Source organism: Cryptotermes secundus, unplaced genomic scaffold, assembly GCF_002891405.2.
Source record: "Cryptotermes secundus unplaced genomic scaffold, Csec_1.0 scaffold618, whole genome shotgun sequence".
In the NCBI taxonomy this organism is placed as follows: Eukaryota; Metazoa; Arthropoda; class Insecta; order Blattodea; family Kalotermitidae; genus Cryptotermes; species Cryptotermes secundus.
The window spans coordinates 1,057,192-1,083,241 of record NW_019734973.1 but is presented as its reverse complement, the minus strand read 5'-3'; the positions used below and the strand labels follow the sequence as shown (position 1 = coordinate 1,083,241).

Sequence of the window (26,050 nt, the reverse complement as noted above, 5' to 3'; positions counted from 1 at the left end):
ATGTTAGAAGACCCTCACCGTCGTCAGATGTTTGATCAAATATTAATAAAAGTAAAAAAAAAAAAAAAACAGTAAAGCTATCCCTGTACCAGGCCGTGAAGTCCCATAGGGTTGTGAGACGTTGAGGGTCCCACACTATCTAGACAATCCGCTCATAGATGGCGGTAAAGTTGTCAGCCGTACGCGCCGGCGGCGCTCTACTCCCCAGGAAAATTATTTATTTAATTCCTGGTACTCATTTCTGTTAGAGATTGAAACTGTTTGTTTTAAATGAAGGACCTCTATAACAACAAACATTCTAGCAATCGTGGTATTTAGGGTCAGCATTCAGATCACCGATGGGATCGCAACCCCTTTCACCCACTGTTCTGTAAAACTTTCCAGAAATCATCTGCCAGTATAATGACTACAGCCCCACTGAAAGTCTGTACCGAGTAGCAGAGTGTGTGTTCTTGCTTCTGTCTTTACACAGTCGCTTATTGAATGGATTTATCGCTTGGTATGTTGAAGCTCTTCCAAAATTTCTGCGTACATTAAAGTCGCCATCTTCAGGGCTAATTAGATGGAAGGAAGAAGTGGATCGATGTAAAGGAGAGGAGGGGGCTGTCCAATGGAAAAGGGCCATTTAGCTAGGAAGAGGGGTCGTGGGGAAGAAGTGAAGCCACGCTTTGCTCTGTTCATGTCCGTCAAGAGGGTCGAGAGGGTTGAATTTGTGTCAGTGTTTGACTACTTCGATGGCTTCCATGATGATGTGGGGACGGTAAGTGTAGATGTTTCTAAGGCTTCAGTTTTATCGAAGTCGATACATCGTCTCAGTTCTGCTACTGCTAATCTTTGTTTCCACAGTCCGGTGTCATTTGTATTATGATATTCGAGTGAAGATATGACTGTCAGTTTGGTAGACTCTACTTGGTCACAGGTTGTGTGGTCATAAAAGGCCGTTTTTGGACCCATTTCTGAGTCAGTTAAATTCATCCCACACTCTCAAGTCTACGATCAGCCCACGAAAACAAATCTACACTTTTATGTTATTTGAGAATATTCAATTAAAATTACACAGTGGACCTCCAGTCACAACAAGGAAAGAAGTGCACACACTCTAAGTTATTTGTCATTTGCTTTCTAAAATATTTGGCCTAATTTGAAGTACTAACTCGGTTCTAGAGGCCGCGCCATGGCTGAAGCGGTTAGTGGCTGGCTTCCGCGGCGGCCCGGGTTCGATCCCGGGTGTGGTCAAGCGGGATTTGTGGTGGACGAAGTGGCACTGGGGCAGGTTTTCTCCGAGTACTTCGGTTTCCCCTACCAATCTTCAATCAACCAATTGCTCCACAATCACCCTCACCTATAATCCGGGGCTGGTACAATAGGCCAGAAGTGGCCACAGTATAAGGGACTTAGTCCCACCCCACTAGCATTAAAAAAATTAGTTCCAAATATTCTGCTCAGAAAAATATGCTCAATATGTTCTCTTAAAATGAGAGACTACGTTGTATATTCATATATTACATAGCTTCCTATATTTCTTCTTCTTCCTCTTCTTCGACTTTTACGGATCAGACCCCTTGGCATCTTCCAGTTCAAAATTATGTAAGAAACTTCTGAAACTATGAAACCGTTTTAGATATTTGTTGAGATTCCTTGGATGGGGTATGAAACTGCCTCAAGGTCTCGGCCTCGTTACTTAATCTACTTATATAAAGTATCTCAGAGTATTTATAAGTTAATTTGCGCTAGAATGAAGTGCGGTATGGTGCAGTACAAGTGTCTGTGAGACCGTACGTTCACTTACCCCGTATCCACCACTGAACAGACTTTCATCTAGCAAGGCCAGAATACCGACGTCCTGCACGTGTACGTGGATATTACGGTCTCCATTTTGTCTCTGATCGTAAGTCACTTGTTCTCCGGCCTCTTCAGCGCGGCAGATGAACATGGCGGCCAGGACTGACACGCACGCCACGACAATTCTTTCCAACTCATGCATCTTCTCTGGGTCGCTCAAAGAACCTGCAATCAGTTTCATTTATCTCAGTCAAACATGACTCTGAGACAGAGTTTCTACTAGTCAGAGTATTAGGAAAATTAGCAGTCATGACTTGGTTAGAGATATTGCGCCAGAATTTGTCTAGAGAAAGGGGAAACCTCGCGAGAAAATTCAGGGTGGCCGGTCTAGGAGCCAAATTTTAATCCTCGGACCTCTCGAATATGAATCAAATTGGAACAGTAATGTTGTATTTTAGCGTCCTGTTGCACTGATCTTTGTCCATGATATACGTAAGCAATGTCCGTCTTTTAGTGCACTAAAAGACGGACATTGCTTACATATATCGTGGACGAAGTTGGAACAGGCCTATATTTTAAAAGTTACCCTTCCAAACCTCAGCCAGCCTAATGACTATCCCGCTGTTCCTGGTTTCCCTCAGAATCGCTCTGGAATTATGATGGGATGGCATTCTGAAATACGCCACGACCCTCGCCTTCCAAATTCCATGTACTTAATGTAAATAAACACTGTTCATTCATTGAACTTTATATATGTCACAACATCGATACCCGGAAGGTCGTCATTGAACAATCTGAGAATTGATTATTCAATCAATCAGTAAGATTCCTCGAAAAAATAAAAAGAAAAATGAAAACATGTAGGGAAAAACTACCTAACTTTGTTGACATATCTTTTTTTCCTGTTCCAGCATTCTACATTTTCCTTGAAATTATGTATGTATGTATTAAACTGTTTTCCTAGACTGGTCCATTAAGGGACCAAGAAAATGGAGAATAAATTTGCACTGCTGCAGGGTATATTCATTTAGCATATTTTGGTGAAATTATCTAGTTTAAAATAAGATAACATTGACTGAGTTGCAATGAAAACTAAATCGATTTTTACTCGGTAGACGATTGCTCTCTGCTACATATGGCGCAATAATAAAATCTCTCTTACCGGTAAAGATGGTTTCGACAAAATCGACGTTCCGAATTTGGGTACCTAGTGCAGATACCGTTATTTCCCTGCAGAAATCGCCTATGCAATTTTATTTAGGGAGACGGTCTACATAAACTGGTGAAATTTAACAGAGATCACTAAGGCGATTTTCGAGAAAATCGACATTTTGATTTTTGAAGCCCATTTTAAGGATTCTTACTTTTGGGCTAGAGTATTCATATTCACCGCACACTAATCTGTGACGGTTGCTTTTATATACCAAATAAGAATAAAATCTGTCTAAGTGTTTAGGTGCTCGCGAGGATCACATACATACATACAGCCAGACAGACAAACTTTTTGTAATCAGCGTGGCTGAAAAGCATGCAAATCCGTCAGAACCTCAAAATAGGCTATATTGCAAGGGTCACAGCAAGCATACATTTTCGTATGTGTCACGTATATAATAAAGTATCGTAAAAAGGAAATATAATTAAAAATTAAGATTGGACTAATTTGGGAAAGCTATAATACCGGACTTCAGTTTCACCACTACAAGCTTAATATTTAAATAAAGATATAAAATTAGATTTAAAACAATTTCATGACATTGTGTACTGAAACATTAAATATTTTATTAAATCAAATATGATGTAAAGAAAATATCATTTTAAATTATATATTCAGTTGCGGGCTAGTGCAAGGAGTCTCGCGGTCCGCTAGCTGAATAGCCGGCTCCATTGCAAGAGTACATCTTCCGAATAAGTTCTTTGCCACTTTTCATGCTTTAATTTTCTCCAACCGATGAATATACCGAATACAATGCTACAAATTCAAATAAATTTGCACCCTGCGTTCTCACATTAAGGAATTTTACAAAACATTGATTTGGCATGTTCTGTCTGACATAAATTACATAATAAATAAGACAATTCCTTGGCAACTGTCGCTATTATTTAGGGCCTGTACCCCAAATTAATACGACCCCTGGAGACTACCTAAACGTTAAAACTCGTCGTCAATAGGCGCAGATGCGGTTCGTAGTGTGAATATCACTTCATGTTTTGCGGTCGTCAGCGAGAAGTTGAGGAGTTGTTGCGCAATAAGGCTCTAAAATTCCTTCTCCCCACTTCGTGCAGACAAGCTCTGAGACTCACCTAGCCTCCAGGCCCATGGGTAGCGGGGTCTCTTTCCGCGGAGGTAAAACGGCCGGGACGTGAAGCTCACAATCCATCTCCAACTAGTGTTTAGATCAAGGAAACCTGGATCTATACACCCACTGGCCCATACGTCTTCAAGTCATAGTGCTTAATTAGTTAAGCACAGGATCAGCTTTACCTTAATACCTCCTGGCCGCGCCATAGCTCATGCGGTTAGTCGCTGGCTTCCCACCGCGGCGGCCCGGGTTCGATCCCGTGTCTGGTTAAGTGGGATTTGTGGTGGATAAAGTGGCGCTGGGGCAGGTTTTCTCCTAGTACTTCGGTTTCCCCTGCCAATTTTCATTCCACAAATTGCTCGATAATTACCGTCACCTATCATCTGGGGCTGGTACAATAGGCCAGAAGTGGCGACAGTACAAGGGACTTAGTCCCACCCCTCTAGCAAAAAAAAAATTCCTCCTCCTGTGGAGGCAGGTTAGAATGTTTCCACCATAGCCCCGCGAGTCGTAGAAGACGATGAAGAGTGAACCCAGTGCCTGGGGGTATAACTGGGCCACTCTATCACTGGTGGATGTATATACAGGGACTTGGTCCTCCACGTTGGGAGGCTGACGACCTTGCTGTGTAAACAATTATTGCTGCCAATTCGAAAGAAGTGAAAACTGAATGCAATCTAGTTGTATCTTGTAAGGAAGGCTATGGATCAAACAGTTCTGTTTTGACAGTGATGATAATGATTATAATGATGTTCATGGTGATGAAGATGACGATGATAAAGATACTAGATGAAATACGGTTGGCGATATCTTGCATGTATAATGATTATGTTGTTTACAAAGCCACTGAAGAGAACACTCAAGAGAAAAGGCTACTGTGTAGGGAGATAAACAGAAATTACTGGTAGGCATTCGTTAAAAATTAAATGAATGGAAAAAGCAGATGATAGATTTATGAATAAATTATTTGTCGAAACGATAAACAACATTTAGACTTGAAAGAATTCTGACGATGATTTATGCTGTACAGAACTATAAGTCTTATTCTGGACTCTATCCATCGTCTGGTATATACAAAAAAAAAAAAACAAAACAAAAAAAACACAACGTTTCGGAGACTGGATCTGTCTCCGTCCTCAGGTGGATTGGGCAAGATAGACCTACTCAGTTTGGCCCGTTAGAAAGAGCTAGTCTCAATCACTGGACCACTTGAGGACAGAGACAGACCCAGTCTCCGAAACTTTGTGGTTTTTGTCTTATATATACCAGACGATGGATAGGGTCCAAAATAAACCTTATAGTTCCATAAACAACATGTTTCTATAATTCTGTACTAGACAAACACCAGAATAGTACATCTAAAATTAGGATATTACAATTTTCTTACAAAATTTCTTCCACTTCTTTATTTGTTGATCTTCCTATCATTCAGCATTATGTAATCTGAGCTACTACTTGTGTCGTAAATAAACAATAGATGAACAGAACAATTCATTTCGTGCGTTGTGGATCAATTCCCACATCATATTTTGCAGTATTTGTGCCTCCCACTCTGTATGGAACGTGGGCTCTGCTACGGAGCCGGTCCAGTTAATCCTTAAGTACAAGAATGGAGACGTCCATTTGGTAAAGCTACCCGTACGGTACTTCTGTATATGCATAAACACATACCTGTTATGTCTGTACTACAGCAGAATCGGCGCTCCCTTGTACAGCATCTCAAGCCCCGCGATCTTATTTGTTGCTGCTGTCCAGTAAAGGTGAAGAACCCTCCCACGTATCTAAGTCTCTGGTGTGATTATCTCAGCTAGTTGCCCGGCAACGTGACGTGGGCTACTGATTTACAAGATGCCTTTGCAGTCGTTTACCTGGACTTGTTATTTTGCCCTGTGCGCACTAATTTCAGGAAGTCTCTAGCTGGTTCGCAGAGATGTCTTGATTTCAAGAGTTCTTCCACCGATATGAACCGAATGCCTAGCTTGCGGCAACCCGGGTTCAATGACAGACTGATGCCTGTAAGAATGGATGAAGTCAAGCGTGTAGGATATTCACACTGCGTGTGCTTTCCGATCTTGCATTCGATATCCCCTTAGCCATTTTATCGCAGTGATTACTGTGTATGCCATCTGTTACAACGTCACGAAAGTCTCCATTTTGTGTTTGCGCTTTCGAACGATCCTAGGAATAAACAGCGAATATTTCCTTAAGCCTCATTAAGCTGTTAGCCTTCGTAACATGCACTCAGTCTGTTTCCAGAGGTCAGGATAAAATAAAGTTGTCCTTGTGCTTAATTGATTAAACATACCTCATAGAGACATGTACAGGAGCGTAAGCATAGCTCCATCATTCTTGACCTTAGCACTAAATGGAGATGACTGATCAGCTTCACCCTCCGGTCTCTTTACCCTCGAGGAAAGAGCCCCCGGTAACTTCAAAATATTAAAGTAAAAAAGTAAAAAGTAAAGCTATTCCTGTACCAGGCCGTGAAGACCCATAGTGTTGTGAGATGTTGAGGGTCCCACATTATCTGGACAATCGGCTCAAAGATGGGTTGTCAGCCTTACGCGCCAGCCACGCTTTACTCCCCAGAAAAATTATTTAATTGCTGGTACTCATTTCTATTAGAGGCTGAGTCGACCCCAGGGCCCATAGTGCGGCCGGAAGGATTAAGTCAATTGAAAAAATCCAATTATCTCATCGGGACTTGAACCCGCGACCTTCCGGTTTGTAGCATAGCCCCTCAGCCAAGTACGCTACCGCGTCCTCCCAACTTTAAAATATTATTTAGTTAAATTTAAGCTTTAAAAGGGCTTACAGAAAGATCGAATAATATCTTAATTAACCGTAAGAAGCACATCAGAGACAAAATTATTGTTCCATAAAACATAATTCAGCGTAAGCAGGAAGCATGATACTTTTCTTCATATAGCGTTGAGCTCTGGAATGCGTTAATCTTTTCCTCCACGTCCTCTATACGCTGTCATTGCAAGTACTGAGGCCCAGGTGTAATTCACTCTGCGTTTAAAATTCCTGCTAAACAGGTCTTGAAATCTTTCCAAGACACGCAGATCAGAGATGCAACACGAGAGACCAAGGCGCACTGGTCATTGCTCCCACGACACGGGAAAGCCATTAGATAAGTTGGCGGCCATGGTGGTTCCTACTAAACGTGTACCAGGGGCTGGACATGTACCACCCGTCGCACATGGAAAAATTTCGATCGCTGGTCCTTATATTAAGGACAGGTTTGCTCGTTGTGCTCGTTAGGGAGAATATCAAGAGAGGAAGGAAAGCACAAATCTAGACGCGGTAACATTGTTGACAGCTTTAGCCGCTGAGCCAGTTGCTTTCTTTGTGGTAATATATTGAAATATGCCCCCGCTTTTATGGAACGCTAAGGTTTATTACCGTGCCTAAAAATGTTCACCATTCGACACTCCGTCCAATTCCGAGGTCCTTTCTAACATTATATAATTCGCTGGATTTGTTGAGATGAGTTGTTACATCAACACTGAAAGCCCATCCAACCGTCCTGCATTACTTATTCAGTCTATTGACAGCCATCTTCTGCATCTGCAAGCCGTTTACTCCATCCTCATCTCAGAAGGCCGTATCGCGGAATATTTTTAGTACCTCTCTCTTTCTGTCTTCCTGTTGCTCCCGCGTTGGAGCATAAGACATCTTTGAAACGATTTGTTTCACATAAATTTCATAATCCTAAGACAGTCATTGGAACTTCTTGGACGGTGGATCAACCCGTCGCAAGGCCGCTACTTACACAGGCCAACACAAGCACAGAATAAATGCAGACAGACAGCCATGCTTGGGAGCTTGGGAGTGGGATCTGTATCCACGACGTCAGTGTTCGGGCGGGTGAAGCCAGTTCATGCCCTAGACACCGCGGCCACTGTGATATGCTTTTTCAGTATAATAGGTTGAAATATACGTATTTGGATGCATATATCGAGCCATATATTTATTCCGCGCCCTCTGGTTATTTTACACATAAATATATGTAATCTAAGAATTTTCATCACTTAATACAATTCTATAAAATGTCGAATCAATCGATTCTTGTTGAAGCTTACGAGAGATTCGATACTATTATTGACACCCGCTGTGTTTGCAGGCAGTAAACTGGTGTTTTCCTCCAGATAAAAAAAAAATATATAGCGTTGAAAGAAGTTCTAAATTAATGAAAACATAAAACAGGAAAGCTCAGTCAATATATAGAGACTACGGACTGGAGGACCGAGGAATCGGGATTCGATTCTCGTCAGAGGCCAAGAAATATTTTTCTTTTCATCAGCATCCAGACCGCTTCTGCAGTTCATCCAGCCTCCTGTACAAAGTGTACTGGGGGCTCCTTTGTCGGGGTTAAAGAGGCCAGGGTCGAGATTAAGAATACATGGAACTATACTTCCGTCGCCCATACAAGTCTTCGTGCCGTGATGGTCAAGTAAGCATAAGGACAATCTTATGTCTAATGGAAAAATAATTCCAAGAAAAAGTAAACCTGGTAGACGTACAGCTTTCTAATAAGTGTTATACTGGACAACTGTCAGAAGTAATCACGTTTTCTGCATCACAGACTCAAATATATCAGCTGAATATGGGACTTCAGGCCACGAGACAAACCGTTTACCAATATCAGTTAGGAGCACTGAACTGAAATATGAATCGGCAGTTCAATTATACAGTCCCCAGGGCATTTATCCACCTGATTCCAGCTTGCATCTTTATCGCAATCATTACAAAGGAGTTATGCCATCCTAAACCAATTCTAGTACTTCACATGTATATTCTTCAGTCTAGCATCTCTGCTTCACGTTACTTCTCCTGAGGGCCGCGCCATGGCTCAAGCGGTTAGTCGCTGGCTTTCCCACCGCGGCGGCCCGGGTTCGATCCCGGGACTGGTCAAGTGGGATTTGTGGTGGACAAAGTGGCGCTGGGGCAGGTTTCCTCCGAGTATTTCGGTTTCCCCTGCCAATTTTCATTCCATCAATTGCTCCACAATCACCCTCACCTATCATTTGGGACTGGTACAATAGGTCAGAAGTGGCCGCAGTACAAGGGACTTAGTCCCACCCCACTAGCAATAAAAAAATAATACTTCCCCGAAGGTACCGCCGCACCTTGGCAAACACATTTCTGTTTCTCTTCTCTCGCATACATCGTACTTTGAAAATTATTTCTTGAGACGTATGTTTTTTCTTGAGACGTATGTGATGTATCTTTGTTGAATGTTATGTCCGCTTTTGTAAACACTGCNAACGTCGGTTAACACCACATATACACGGTGCCAAATCCCAGAAGACTGCTTTCTTCACTTTTCATTCTAGTTTTTTATTCTGGAGTGAACAAGAACATGTCTCAGTCATCTAAAAGGAGCACATGACAGATATTAGCCTATCCCGCCTATAATTATGAAAACAAACTTCTTTGCTCTGTAACCAGCCAAACGCGAGGCCAGAGATGATGCCCCAAACTATACCGACGATGTAAAAATGTACAGCCTAATCAAAGCTACTGCACACGTCATTGGTGCTGTGATAGATGAGTACGTAGCAACGATGGAATTAGTGAAACTTGAAAGGAAAAGAAGACAAGAACAGAAAGATGGAATCCAATGGACTGCACATATATTACAGTTGTTATATTTGATGTTTTGTTTACCCCATTGAATCGAACTTCGCTTTTGGGAAAGTGGCAATCCTGCTTCGTATTTGGAGGAACCGGGTTCAAATTTCGGCTTGGAAAATCAGTACTTAGCTGACACTTCTTGTGGTTTTCCTCAGGGTCTTCAAGAGAATGCCAAAATAGTCCCAAAGTAGGCCACGACCAATTCGAGGCTCTACTCTGTGGTCTGTATTCCGCAAGCGAACAATACCGACCGAGCGACCCCCGCTTATCGGCAAAGCTAGCTCCAACTTTTGCAGATAGAGGGTGTCACGTGGTCAGCGCAACGGATCCCCACGGCCGTTAATCTCGGTTTTCTATACTGGAGACGCTATTTCCTTGAAATAGTTCCTCAATTAGCTTCACGAGACTGAGTGGGCCCCGTTCCAGTGACACATATCACTGTGACAATAAATGTAATGCGCCTAAGTGTTGTTTAATGAATCACCATCCAGTGACAGTCTTTGTAGTCACTTTGTGTGCGAGTGAGCAGCTACAGTGTTCCTCCTGTCCTTCTAGAGCAAGGCCCTCTGAGACCCAGGGACAGAGCTCCTGCTTTACCAGACCCAAGCCTGAGCTGTTCATCTTATCTATCCTTACCAGAAGGCATCCTAGAAATTTGTGGCTACCACCGCCTGGTAAATACTGGCGCCCAAAACAATTCCCTCATCCTACTCAACCAATTTTCTCAACACCTACGGAAAGGACAGAGGTAAGGATAAACCCAGCTCAGGTGAGTTCCAACTACGAACCTAGCGATAACCAGCGAGCAGCTACAAGTGGCGCTTCAACGCGACGCCCTCCATTTTCCCCAACCCACCACAAAAAGGTAGACGGCTACATAACCTTTATGACCAGTGACGGAGGTGCAACGATAAAATAAGAATTGCACGAAAAATGACAGTGGTTTCTTTTTTAAAGTTTCTTTAATAATATAACAAAAGAGCAGCCGTATACTGTAAATCAGAGTTTACTGACAATTCAACAATTATTAATATACTTTCAAACAGTGAAGACCTTATATTTCTTCATTCTTGTATAACAGAGTTATCAATTATATTATAAAACGATGTGCTGCGAAATTTTTCACATTCCATGTACATAATTTTCTGCAGTTAATTCTTCTTTATCTCCTATCGCTCAAATGTTCATCCTGACACGTTTACTTTTTTAGACTAAAAATAGTTCCATCATTTCTGTTATTTGATTGAATTTTATTTTTAATGATGATTTGATACTGGTAACGGAAATATATCATCTTCCTATTAATATTCTTATTTTTTCTCACGTATTAGGCTAAGGAACTTATTACGAGTCTACAGATCGCTTGAACTTTTTCTTGGTTGTCCTATTCTTCATCCGGTGATTCTACTGTCCTCCAGGTGTAGCTAATTTTTGCTTACAGCCTTGTATGAACCCGAAGATGGTTGCGACATTCTGTTAATTACTGATATGGAGAAGAAATCGCTTCATTAAATAACGTTAAGATTTAACCACAGTCCATAAACAAATTTCAGCCGTATCTGTTAACTGACAGATTCCCATCTTTGTTCTTTGCTTCAGGCATGCGCAGTTCTTCCTTACTCTGTCACCTGTTTAACTTCGGGAACTTAGTTGTAGTAGAAATGTGCCGGTAAGGAAATGGCTGATCCGGCAATACAAACTTTTTGCTGTCATCGTCCAAATAGATCGGACTACCCTGTTCATGTTTTAATGGAATTTCATTCGGACTTCTACAATAGTGTTTGTGTGTTTTCATCATTACTTGGAATCTTCGGCGCGGTATATCAGGTATTCATGTTCGTTCATGTTTTCATTACATGTTTTATTTGCAGGCGGGAGCACAATTACATAACCAGTGGACATTGTTGGCATTTTATTGGTTCTTAAAGTCAGGCAACCTTTAACCTCATGCTGATTTATGCTAAAGCGGCCTAATACCGTGATCAATATGTAAAATTGTTTAATACCGTGTACCCTTAACGATAAGTTAATCAGAGACGGTTAGGTGAAACAGGCATGTAACACAGAACATGGAACACAAGATAAATAATTTCTGTCATTTTTTAAATACAGAATGTTAAAAAAATAAACCACACTGGGGTAAGAAGGGTATATCTGCAGGGTTTTTCTTCTTTAGCATCTTTGATAATGTACTTAGAGAATCATTCTAGAGCTCATTGTAAGGCTTATGAAATCTTGTTTCTAACTATACATAAATATACCTCACAACTTCACAAAACTTCAGAGTTCTAAATGGTTGCATGGTATGAACTTTGGAAATTTGTTACAGAAAAGCAGCATCTGGATTTGTTTGAAACTTCTTACAAGTGTCAGCTGTGTAAAATAGTTCTGGGACTACAAGAACTTTGGAAACTGTAATGAATTTTTAAACATTTTGCACATTTTTCAGGTTTTACGGTAGGTAGTACTGTACATAATGTCACTGAATAGTGGCAGCTTTATGTAAAAACGAATGTTGCAAAATAGAAGCAATAATTATCCACCCACAGAGGGATGTTTTCTCATGTCCAGGAGAATGGCCTGTGCGAAGGACATCATAAGACATGTCATATTCCAGTATTATTTTTGTAGCCACATACAAATGATAGATAACAACAAACAGATGTATTCTTGAAACTCTTAATTCTCCAACTGAAGAACTTGGTGGCATCTCCATTGAAAACTGCAAACACATGATTTTGTCACTCACCAGCAGTCAGTGTTTATAGGAAATGTTGTATGAGAGATGAGGTTGTTGCCATGGGTAATGTTCCTACAGAGTACGAGTATTCATTTATTATATAAGAAGCGGGTCATGGGTTCCACTGGAGCAATCAGCAAGCCTCCATATTTCCACCTACATGCCATTTCAGAAACTTGAATTCTGGAGCAGGAGAATTACTACATCGGTGCTATGCCATTATCTCCAGCTTCTTAACAAACTATTCTGCCATATTTATGTTTCGGAAGAGCCTAATTTCATATCTGAAAGAAATTGTGCAAAATGTTAAAAAAAAACAGTAAGAAGTAAGAATATGTTTTTCAGGGGGCAGTATCTCTCTACAGAAATAGGAAGAATTTTGTGTGTATTCAAATGCAGAACCAGAAAGGATATTCAGCTTATTTACAGAACTCATTATGGCCTACAAAGTTCTTGTGGTCCCAGAATTATTTTTGAACCATTTGAGACTGGTATGTTCACTGAAAGTTGTGAGAAGTTTCAAACAAATCCCAGATGCTGGTTCTCTGCAATTAATTTAGAAATTCATGCCATACGACCAGTTACAGCTGTGAAGCTTTACAAGTATGTTTATATATGGTTATAAGTGAAATTTAATACACCATGCATTGCACTCTAGAATGTTTCTCAAAGTGCATATTAGAGAAGTGATTAAACATTTTTTAATGTTTTGTATTTTAAAAACCCCTTGGTAGAAATTGAAACAAGAGAAAAAAATAGAATGCAATAAGACCATGGGGCCAATATGCATGCCAAATTTAATCTCAGTCATAGACTTCCAAGGTTCACTGTGTGAGCTGGGTTTTCCTGGAATGACTCAGCAATTTCCAGCTGTGATAATGGCTTCTTCTGCTTAAATGTTGTAGACCTATTATCCTCTTCTGACTTCAAGAGAATGTATCATCCTTTCTAGCTGTGGATCATCTGATATATTGTTACCCTCTGGGTTTATAATCCAGTAATATTTTTGGGAGTCTATCTGTTATTCTTAACGTATTTTCATGCCAATTTTCTGTATAATTCTATATTCTCACAGCTACATAATTTTAATTCTGAATGTATATCTACATTTCACTCTTTATGTACAAGAGTGCAACCAGCTACCTAACATAGGATCCACAATTCAGTTGACTCAGTTTTCCTTTTGTCTGATAAATTAATGTTAAATTTTCACTGACATCATTTATAGAATTTCAGTTGTGTTCTTTGAAAGGTGTAAGGGTAAAACTGTTCCATACCACAATAAATCATTGAACAGCTATCACACATCTTATGTGCTGTCAGTCATAATTCCCAGCCTTCATTACTACATTTTCACTTGATAGAATGACTGTAGACAGGTTTTGGATTTGGTAATTTGATTTATTGAACACTTACAGAACATAACTACAAGTAACTATAGCACTGTCACTAATTTACACACACTCTGCAGTTCACTACGGCATGTACTAAGTTTTCTCAGTTTGTTGTGTGTTCACTGGGTGTCTGGTAATGGCTTGCAGTGCCGTAGATCCCTCAACTTCAATGTTCACAGCATCATGTCTCTGCTGGCTGTCACCTGTCTGACTGCAGTTCCTGAACTGAACTAGCTGGCTTCCAACTGCTAAACTCTCAGCTCAACTCAGCTCAACTCAACTTAACTTGACTCATGTCCGCTAACTCGCTTCAACTCGGTCAAGTGATATAGCCTCGGAGTGGACCCAAACACCTACCCCCTGTTGATGTGGGTGGCGTGGTATCATGTGTTCCATTGCAGTGGCGCTGTCTACCTGGTGCCAGACTGCGTGGCAACACCTCTTCCTGTTGCTCTCCTATCGTGTGACAGCACCGTGGAAATGTTATGATCCTGTTGTGTGTGTGTGTGTGTGTGTGTGTGTAGTCAATGTTACACTGCTAAGTTGTTTACTATGCCTAAACCTAGTAATGGCTCTCTCCATTCTACAATACTATATATCCAGTCAGACAGATACATTACTTCTTGTATTGAAATGGCACATAAGATTTACACATTTAAACAAGTGTTCATGCATTATACCCATGTAAAATGGGAGAAAAATATTTCAACATAAATTTCAGAATGTTACAATTCTAAACCAAATTTATTCATGCAATGCTAAATAAATTTAAACTGACAGGGTTCTTATTGCATTAAAAGAAGATAATCAGAATGGAAGGTTCTCACTGAAGAGAAACTGGATTCAATTAATGCTAGGCTTGAACATACCACTTAAAAATCCTCTAGATACCCTGCAGAAGAAACTGAGGTTTCAATATGTCTTCAAGTTTCAAGCATGTTCTGTTTCCAAAAATAAACTTCATTGCATAAACTTGAACAATGTGTGGAGGAGGATGGAATGAGTATGTAACGGCAGGAATCATTTTTGGCATCCGTTATGATCTGGGTGGGTTCTGTTTGTATTTTTTTAGCCTGTGGGCTTGTCAGTTGCACTGAAGCTCCAAATACATGTAAAAATAGTGAGGACTATGTTCCTGTTTTGCTGCCCAAGCTAAATGATTTGCAGCAGCCTGTTGAATAGCCTCCTGTACTAACTGCTCCTCTTTTAAAGATTAAGCTTCAAACCATGGTCATGTATGGGGGAGTGGAGATAAATATACACATATTCTTATCAGCACTGGATGGAAGTGAGTATATGCTGTGAACCAGCATAAATTAAGCTAGTCTGCAGACCACTAATTGGGAAAATTTCCTACCCTGAAATTAGGTACTGCTTTTGACTGCCTGGCTTCATGTACTATATTCAGTAGCATTTTTATTCTCTTGATGCTTCTTAGATTCTTCCACGAAGACATACAAATGGGTTACAGCGGTCATATGGAATCTCTATTGCAAGAAGTCGGCGGACTGTGTTGTGGCTTGCTGTGGCAGACCTGATGGCATCAGTTGGTAAGAGAATGCCTATCGTATGTTGCTGTAGTGTGATGTAAACCTGTGTAAAACAAAGAAAAATTGAAATACTTTGGCACAACTGTTGAAATTTGGACACATCTTTAAAAAAAGGTATTGTCACACATCTGGGGTTCTCCAATATCTTATATTAGCATAATCAAACTCTTTATATACAAGCAGAATTAATCTGTGCATAAAACGGTACAAATTATTCTGTAAATCATTTTATATAATATATATAAGAGTTAGATCAGTTGGACTGATTATGTGAGAAATGAAGAAGTGTTATTTAGAGTCAGTGAGCAGAGGAATATCCTGCACGAAACAAGAAAACGGAAGGCTAATTGGATTGGTCATATCTTATGCGGTAACTGCCTTCTAAAAGAAGTTATTGAAGGAAAGATAGCGGGGCGGATAGAAGTGACCAGAAGACGAGGAAGAAGACGTAAGAAGATGCTGGATGACCTTGGGGACAGAAGAGGATATTTTCATTTGAAGGAGAAAGCTCTAGATCGCATCAAGTGGAGGAACTGTTTTGGAAGAGACTGTGGACCTGTCGTCTTGACAGATTACAGATGAATGAATGAATATAAGAGTTACAATTCGCTATTTTATGACTATATGTTGTGTAGCCTGATGATGGCTCCATGTAACATGTTGTATAGCTAAACCATAAGTTAAATAAACTCAGGTGACACAAATATGGAAGTGAGTTGTTTATTTGATTGTTGTGTTGATTGATATGTATATATAAACAATATATATTATTTTTATTTAAATAATATTTTTGTCTTGGGTGTTGTAACACTGTGTAGCTTGGAGAAAGCCTGGCATTCTAGAGGACTGTACTGCCTCCATCTGCTGGCTCAAAGAGGAGGCAAAGCAGGAAGCCAGCAGAAATAGATGACAACCCTTTAAAGACTGAAGTTCATGTAAATCATATTTAAAAGTATGGTTTCTTTCTCATAGGAAAACGTTGGATTCCTATTACAAAGCTCGACCACTTAATGCTGTCTAGGGAAATAGTCACCGTTTATTCCGAAAATTATGTGGAAGCTATAAAATCACTACATGTGTAGAAGATATAGAGTTCTTGAATGTTACCACTATCATTTAAGAGGTTAAGTAACCTTGTGTTTAATAAGCAACATCCAACAGGAAAGTAATGAAGAGGAAGCAGTATGCTGCATGTGAAATTTTCGGAGTTAAGATGTAGGTTGTCTTCAAAATGTTATCCTTGATTGTGTTTGGTGTACTACAGGTGTGTTTGTCCGATCTATCCTGTGGATCTGCATCAAAGACTTCATACCAGCTGCCAATGACAGCCTCTCCAATGTTGTCTTCTGTGCCATATCCTCTGTAAGTCACACCATTTATTCCTCTTCTGTGCTCAGATTTGATGCTCTACATTTAACAAAGTGAAAGAGGATCTGTGTTATTTTGTTACCACCCATTCTTACAAAGAAAATTGATGCTGTAACATCTGTTCACTGGAAAAGGAAAGGAGAATCATGATGGTGATCTGTTTGTGTACTGATATTATAGGACAAGCCAACACCTTAGAACACTGGTGCTGGAATAATGATCTAAACTTGTTATAAGATTTGAGGTGATTAGTGCATTAAATATTCAGGTTGTAGTCTTTTGGTTTGTGACACTATGTAGTCTTTTAGTTGGATATCAACATGTATGAGAAACATGCTGTTTCCATCTTCAGGGTTGGCCCAAAGATGTAGACAGCACATTCCACTGAAATGTTGGGATCCAACTACAAGATTACATGGTATACTCTGAAGATGGAGGCAGCACGTTACTCCAGAACACTGATACACATCTACAAGAATACAGGGAGGACCCTGAAAATGAAGGCAAAATCTTTCCCTAAAACATTGGTATCTACCTACAAGAGTATATGGTGTATTGTAAAGATGGAAGCAACATAGTTCTCTGAAGCATTGATATCCACCTACATAACCTCATGATGGACCCGGGTGGAGGCAGCAGGTTCCTCCGAAACATAAGTACCTGTCTACCAAACTGCATAGTATCACCACACAAGAGTGTGACTTGAATACTTACCACTATGAGAACCTCAAATCTAATAGTGTAGTTAACATTTGTATGTCAAATGTTTGCAAGTGGAAACTTCTTAATTCAGGGAGTGATCATAGTGAATTAGGCCATCTGATCAGAATTAACTTCCAAAACTGTAAATTTTTGTAACTGGTAGGACTTCTTGGAGAGGGGACTGGTCACTCACATGTCCTCTACCTACACAAGATGGTGCAGACACAGAAAAATATTCATATCCCAAGTGATTAGCATTCTCTAAACTGCATCTTTGTTAGTACTCTACTTTGGGTTTCAATTTGTGGTAGAATTGTTCTCTGCTATGTAACCAGTGAAAGTAATGGTCTCAGTTTTTTTTTCAAGAAGAAGGCTGCTGATTACTCAGCTCAATCAAATGATGATATTCTCCATGCTCTCCATTTTATTTGGTTTATTTTATGATGTTATCAATCTCTATACTATATAGTGTCAAATGGTAGAATGACTGCTAAATTGGAAGATTTGGAAGAATGTGGTCATAGTCTTATGAAGGTACTACTGGAAAGTTCCCGGACTAGATAAAAAAAGAAATTCTTCCTTAACTTACTCAATTTTGGCTGCCATCTCCTTCAAAATAGTCTCTTTGGAAACGTATACAGCAATACCATCGTTTTTTCCACACTTCAAAAGCACTTTGGAAGTAATTTTCCTTAATGCTGTCAAGTACCGCTTGCAATTCCCTTTGGATGTCAGACAGTGTTTCAAAATGTCTCTCATAGCTCAAGACACATTTACATGCTGCTGCCTTTGATCATTTGTCATAAGTCAGGGAACAAACTTCAGGGCAATGAAGAACATGTTCAAATTGGTGTCTGTGAGCTTATTGGATTGTTCAACAACCATCTCTGTGGATGAGTTTTCAAATTTTTTCAATATTTTCTGTTTTGCTGGTGCTTGGTTGCCCTGAATATTCATCATTTTCAACTGACACTCAGCAGGCCTTGCAACGTGAATGCCATTCAGAAACCGCTGTCTGGCTTAAAGAATGTTCTCCAAAAGACTCATGAAGCATTTCAAGCTGATTTACAGAGCTTTATGCAAAACTTGATGCAGACATCTTGCTCGATTTTGCCATCCATCACAGACAAAACGAAACACAAAATTGAGAAAGCACTCATGTAAAAACAATGCATGTTCATATTGCAGTGGCACGTTGCAGACTGATGCAGTAGGCTTGCAGAAGTGTGGCCTTGGTCTCCCCTCTCATCTCCTTGCACCGAGGCAGTTACAACAATAACAGTCCGAAACTTTCCGATAGCACCTCATATGGAAGGATTGAGGAAAAGTGTGAACATTTTCGGCCAGTGTAGATGGTGTCCCTCCCAGCTGAGATTTGAATCAGGTGCCTCCCGAATAGATGTCTGGAAGGTGACAACTACACCATGCTCTCTGTACATCTACATTGTATACTACTCTGCCCCAGCAGGCATGGATCCAGTTCTTTTACACTGCTACGTGGTTCTGGACGCTGTGTTATGCTCTTGATGTAAGGCAAATGTTTCAGTCACAAAGGGAATTTACGGAACATACCATATGCTATCACATCACTGCGTGGGTAAGCCCTGCCTTGCTCACATCTATGGGACTCCTCATTCTGTATGTTCCTAATGCAAAGTAAGTTGCTGCTTCATATTATCTAATAAATAACTAACTTCATGGAACAGCATCTTTCTTGAGAAGCTGATAATTGCTCATATAATCAAGAAATTCCCTGCATATTATGAAATCCAGACATTCATTACAATGTTAACAAGAGCCCACCACTACTCGCTGTTCTGAGCCAGATGAATCCTGTCTACACCTACCATCCTAATCTAGTATATTAATGAAAATATAACTTTTCTGTTTCCTCATTGCCACTGCATACCTATTAGGGAACACCCAGAGATATTATGAAAATGACTCTGTTCTCCTGTCAGTAAACACACTAGCCACAACCGTTAAAGCAATGTGCAGCTATTGTAGTAGAACTTTTGGAGGCAATTTGGAAAGAGAAGAGAACTGTCTGAAAGACCACAGACTTAGAACAGAAAAGGCCGTGCTATAGCTCAAGCGGTTAGTCGCTGGCTTCCCATCGCGGGGCCTGGGTTCGATCCCGGGTCAAGTTGGATTTGTGGTGGACTAAGTGGTGATGGGGCAGGTTTTCTCCGAGTACTTCAGTTTCCCGTGCCAATCTTCATTCCACCAATTGCTCTACAATCACCCTCACCTATCATCTGGGGCTGGTACAATAGGCCAGAAGTGGCCGCAGTACAAGGGAGTCCCACCCCACTAGCAATAAAAAAAAATAGAACAGAAAATAATGTGGAAACATCTATAAACTGTTGGTTTAAAGACCAGGAAAATGACTAATNCCGTGAAAGCCTCAAATCTTACAAGTTTGAAAATGTATACATAACAGAAAACTTCTAATGTGTTCCCCATATCTTGATAATTATCTCAAGAACTATATAAGATTTAATGCAAAAAGTGTGTTTCATTCTTCTCTACAAATGTTGTTCTGAACACTTTTAGCTCCGGTAAATAAAATATTGTCATGATTTAGTGGTGACTATAGATGGGGTATGGATTGGTGACTCAATTTATTGATAACTTTAACACATGACTCGTGACTACATTTTACAGTTCACTGTTACACACACACTAGTGTTCTCAGTCCGTTACAGTCTCCAATAGTTGTTGCCTGTTAATGGATCCTACTGATGGAGATTTTTTGCCTTCGTTGCTCATATCGTTACTGTCTGGTGAATATTCCCCAACTGAACTCAAGTCAGCCAGCCTGGGGTCCACGCTATATAGCCTGGGGGTGGACCCAACAGAAAATACCACTTCCAACATTCCCTCTATTGTTATGGGTGATTGCCTAGTGATAGCTGGGATATTGTTGACATGTTTACCAGCCATTACCAAGTGACACATGTTCCTTCTTGTGAACATTGCATAGCAATACTACTACATGCTACATTATGTAATAAGTTAAGCTGGAGATGTATACAACACATATAGGCCTTCACCCCGTTGTCCATTAGTGTCTAATTTAACGAAAATTTGAATGATTTGACAAATTTTAATAAAACCCCTAAATATCAATTTCATGAAAATCTGGAGTTTAGCGGATATACAGAGTGAAGTTATTTGGTGCATTTTTGCAACTTTTCATCGTAAACTTGTCAAAAATACTTCAAACTTATGCAAGGATGTTTCATTACACACACGCACGCTCACACATACACACACACATGCACACACACACCTCTAAGAATCAGATAATCACTTGAAGATATATGCCTCACTTTCTGATTAACTTTTGTATACTCTGCTTCAATATGTGAAGATTTGCTGAGTGTGGAAGTGTTGTAGCTTTTCAAAGTGTAGGATTAATAAGGGATTAATTAAAGGGGAAGCACAATATATCATTGTTGGTCACGGTGCCGGGGCTGGATTGTGGCCCACCCCTCATACATACATACATACATACATACATACAAGTGCTGTAGCTAATAACTACTATCTGTAGTAACCAAAATTGAAATATTCAAAAAATGCCATTTTAGTTTCTTCAGAGGACAGATTATTAACTTTCAAAATTATATATACCGTATTTACGCATGTATAGGCCGCACATTTTTTGCCAAAAGTTCAAGAGGGAAACAGGTGCGGCTTATATTCGAAATATTCAAAATCACACTTCATTTAAAAAAAATTAACGTTGCCAAATTTCGGAATAATTTCTACTCCTGAAATAATATTCCAAGAAAATTATTTTTTCTATAATTTCTGTCTGAAAATTGTGCTGCGGCCTATACATGCGTAAATACGGTATATACCATTTTTCTTTTTCAGTTGTCATGATATTGACACCCTGTCAGGGATCCTGACACACATCTTGCCAAATTATTTTGCCACTTTCTTGCCAGTGGCTGCCATCATGATTATCAATCCTATTTTGTACTGCTGTTCAACACGAGATGCCAGGTTCTTGATATCCATCAGACTTGGACAGTACACACAAAGGGAGCGCAAAGCTGTTGATGGAATAAAGACAAAATTCTTATTCATCATTCTGACTTTTTACATTTGCTGGCTTCCGAATCTCATCTTTGGGGTGCTGATCTGGTCCCTCTGGATTCACATGTCAGAAAGTGTGATTATTTTTTTGTGGTATAGTATGGTGAGTATTTATTTTAATATTTTATTAGTTGTTAGTGTAAGTAGCCTGTGCACATTTCTGTCTTCTTGTGACTTTGATATCTCATGAAGGTACAAGTATATTATTATTATTATTATTATTATTATTATTATTAGAGAGGGTGGTTTTCCCCATGCACTTAGGCCAGTTATTGGTCCCTTGTGCGTCTCCCTTTAATTTCTACTGTCGCCATACCCTACCGGTACTGGTGCGTGCTATCAGCCCCGTTCAGCCAACCAGGTTGGCCCTCGGTACCTGATATTTCTCCCATCTACCAGAGGCATTGGAAACTACTTGGGTGGGAAACTTGTTGCCTAATTTTGCTCAGAGGTCTCCTAGAGACATGAGGATCTTTTACGTGTCGTAAATCTATGACACGGGACCAGTGGCTTAAAGTCCCTCCCGGAGGACTTGTTCCCTGAATTTTTCCACCCTTAAAAATTCCACGACCTCCACCGGGTTTGAAACCGCATACCTTGAGTTACCCCTAGACTACGGAGGCCACTTAAGGTACAAGTATAGGTTTCAATTATATATATTTTATGTGGATTAGCTCCCAAATGTTTTGTGTAAAAATTAAAGTAGTTTCTGCTGTTGCTTTTATTAATTTCATAACCAGCGATACACGATACTCACACTTAGAAGTGAAATCATGGTGTTGAACAGCCATGCAGACAGGCATGATGATAACTGTCCTTTTAATGTAAGAGAAGTGGGCTAAGAAACTCAGTACTTCATTACTTTATTCTTTGTTTTAACTGTAATATGCCATGATATACAGTATTGTGACAGTACGTGGCCAAGAAGGCATAGCATCACATTCTATCAGTACAAATTCTGTTATCCAGGATTAAAATCCAGCTACTTGCACCACAGTACTGGGGAGAGGGCTTAAATCCTGTTTCAGATAATTCATTTACAGTGAGATCTGAGGTTCTCACTGTGATGAGTGTTAATATTAGGGTCTTCTGTGATGTGATACTCTCTACCAAATTGCATGGCATTATTATTATTATTATTATTTAATTACATTCCATTAATCCATAGAAGGTCAAATGACCTATAGGATATAGAAACTCTCATTATAAATATAAAACAATAGTATAACAATAAATCTCATACACATGTCATAAATCTTACAGTAGCCATCTGAAACAATTTTACATAGAATTAATACAAATATGGTAATAGAAGTAGGTTACAACTATTAACTAAATAATGTAAAGGCATTCATTGGGAAGTTGTTTTGTAAAATTCATCAATGCTATAAAATGCATGTTCAGTGAGATAGCTTCTAATATTATATTTAAGCATCCTGTTACACTCACACAATATATGAGACAAACTCCATCTTAAGTGCAACAATTTAATTGTAGTTCTTTCTTCTTTCCTTCCTCTACACTACATGTTTCGGCCCTAAATGGCCATCATCAGGTGTATATTCTTACGTAGCTGCTACACTGCCCGTAGTTTAAAATTTAAAAACACCAGTCTTTCCAATTGTATGTATGTATAAAATCTTTGTTAACCTACACACGTCAATTTGATTTCCAAAATTGGCACTTTTTAAAACTTCAATTCAAATTAAAGTGTCTTTAAATTTTCCGTTCTTTTTCTTTTTCCAAATTTTAAAAATTAAAATTCCTCGGGGTACTCGCCGTATGTCTATAGTGCTGCAGCGGCCACTTGTTGTTTTATCGCTGTTCAGGTATTGTTCTGTGTAGGCTCTCTGTGCGTGTGCCGCTGCCTATCTTTTTCTGCCTATAGCTTCTCAATAAATATTTGAATTGCTTAAGATCTTTAGATAACAATTTAATATTCAAACGTAAGTGATTATAAATCTTGCTTCCAGAGAACAGCACTCCTTTTTGTACTATTGATAAATTTGTAGAGGGTAAGCATAAATTATAATTATAGTGGGTATTAATATCATGAATCACATGTCAGAAGATTGTAGTCTTAATATGTTTACCACAATTGAAAGTGAATCTCTACATGAACTGGCAGAATATCAATTTTCTTATATTTAGATATGTATGTGGCAAAGGTAAAGTGACAGACATAAACAGGATGAAAGTGTAATTTTCAGGCAGTGATGAATCCTCTGCAGGCATTGTTGAACATGATGGTGTACCGACGATGGTCAGGCACCGCAGAGCATGTGTACTTGCCATGTTTACCTTGTGAAGACTCCAGTCATTTGTCTGAATACTCACCGATCCATCCTGTCCGCCATGTTGCCCCTTTGCAGGGTGAGGACACTCCACTGCTGCGCAGCCATGAGGAGAATGGCAGAATGAGCATCAATGACACTTTAACAAACTCTTAAAACATATATGCAGTAATAGTCAACATGCTTCAACCAAGAGTGACTAATTTTAAGAACTGTGATACTTAACTTATTGAAAAGAGAATCTCTTTTAGTATTCATTAAGTACATGGTATATTAGAGTACACTACAATTCTCTTAGTTGTGTTCAGGATTAACACAGAAACTGTGTTTTAACTTGTGAATTTTACATAAAGTTCAATAAGTTTTTACATCAGTCTCAGTTATATTTTACACTACAATAGATTGTTCGAAATACGGAGATACTGATACAGAATATCCATGTTATAACTTGGCAAGTTGGATGATGGATTCTGAGGGTCCAGGGTAATCCTTGTAATTGTGGTGGACAGAGAGGCACTGGAACAGGTTTCACTTTAAGTATTTTGGTGTCTCTTTGCCAGCCAATATTGCACAGATGCTTCATATGTATCTGTCCTCTTATGCGAGATGTATCTGACCAGCCAGCACATTGACGCAACGTTTGTCCATTGTTAACAATTTAACGCTCATCCAGTATTTGATTAGAGTAAAGAAGTTTACCTATAAACACTGAAGACATGTTAAATCTTTTCTCCAGTAACTGCTCAATCAGATGATTTGCATCTATATATAAATACATATACATATATCTGTGTGTGTATATGTATATGTAAGTGTGCTTTTGTAGGCACATTTTTACTTTAAGAATGTATGAAGAAATGAAAAAGGATTACAGGGGTATAAGGTCTGTTCTGTTATGGTATAAACATTTCAGTATTTCAAGTAGAGTATTGTAATAAAGAAGACTTTAATTTACAATGTAATGAAGGGAAATGCATATTATATATAACCATATTCTTGCCATACTTAAAATGTAAGAATGGCATAAAGTGATAGAAATATGATATAATCAGTTTTAATACATCTGTTTGTAGTTTTGATATATTTTAATATCCTATAAAACTAGAAGAACGTTACTAATTGGCACTACTGTATTACTTTTGTAAGTATCTTTGCCAATGCAGAAGTTCATGTGTACATATTTTATGTTTATATTTTGTATTTAGACTATTTTTCCAATACCTTTTGTAAATTTCATATATCTGTAAATTGTGGAATGTTTTGCATTGTACAGGAGAGTGCAAATTTTGACTGTGGTCTTCAAATAAAGTTTTCCAGTTTTGTACTTTGAGTATTCATTTTCCAGGATGACACACAGATTTTAAAAATTTCCTTCCCAGCAGACAAAATGATATTTATGAATAATAACAAATCAAAATTATATACCTGAAGAATATATGTGGAGTTAAAATTTAGAGAATGTTTGCTACTATTCATTTAGAGTGGTTTATCTTCCTGTCTCTTGTCTATAAGTATGGATTAAAATATACAGAACTATAATTTTATCTGTTGCTCTGTACTGGTACAAAACTTGGTCTCTCACCTTGGAAAAAAAAAATGGTGAGAAGAATGTCTGGCCCCACGAGGGAAGAAGCGGACTAACAGAAAAGTGGATAAAATTGCATTATTTGGAGCATGATCATTTGTAACTTTCACCAAATGTTAAGGTAATCAAATGAAGCAGGATGAGATGTGTGGGTCATTTAGCATGAACAGTAGAGATAAGAAATGCATAAAAAATATTTAATAGAAAACATGAATGGAAAGGACCACATGTGATTCTTAAATGTAGATGAGAGGATGATGTTGAAAGGATTTTACAGAAATACGTGAGAAGAGGTGGACTAGAGTGTAATCATAATGGAGTCATCATTTCTTTGGTTGGAAGATAAATTGAATATTTTACTCTACATGGTATCAATAGACAAGGCTAGTTTCATCCCTGCTTCTGTCTGACAATTAATTAAACCTGTTAATGAAATTCAAGATATTCTGAAGAGACAGGGAAATAAAAATACCAATGGGAAAAATCAGCAGTTAGCTATGGAGAATTTATTAAATAAAATCATACATTTTGTTCCAAATCTCAGTTTTACAGGAACAAATTTAAATGACAGTAAATCAGAAC

General features: G+C 39.0%; 1 protein-coding gene across 1 annotated transcript; it reads left to right on the top strand.

The window, feature by feature from the left end:
* The first annotated feature begins 610 nt into the window (after positions 1-610).
* Positions 611-25,207, top strand: LOC111869142 (G-protein coupled receptor 143-like). Its single transcript, XM_023860385.1, has 6 exons — positions 611-760; positions 15,298-15,409; positions 16,674-16,771; positions 18,948-19,135; positions 21,365-21,692; positions 23,800-25,207. The coding sequence occupies exons 1-6, from the start codon at positions 611-613 to the stop codon at positions 24,037-24,039; spliced, it is 1,116 nt and encodes a 371-aa protein (XP_023716153.1). The 3' UTR covers positions 24,040-25,207.
* The last annotated feature ends 843 nt before the right edge of the window (positions 25,208-26,050 follow it).

What these genes read in the sequence shown, in the direction of transcription:
- LOC111869142 (XM_023860385.1), top strand. Translation starts at nt 611, where the DNA reads ATGGAAAAGGGCCATTTAGCTAGGAAGAGGGGTCGTGGGGAAGAAGTG. An exon ending in TCCATGATGATGTGGGGACG is followed by an intron (nt 761 to 15,297) that starts GTAAGTGTAGAT and finishes GATGCTTCTTAG; the next exon opens with ATTCTTCCACGAAGACATAC. An exon ending in AGACCTGATGGCATCAGTTG is followed by an intron (nt 15,410 to 16,673) that starts GTAAGAGAATGC and finishes GGTGTACTACAG; the next exon opens with GTGTGTTTGTCCGATCTATC.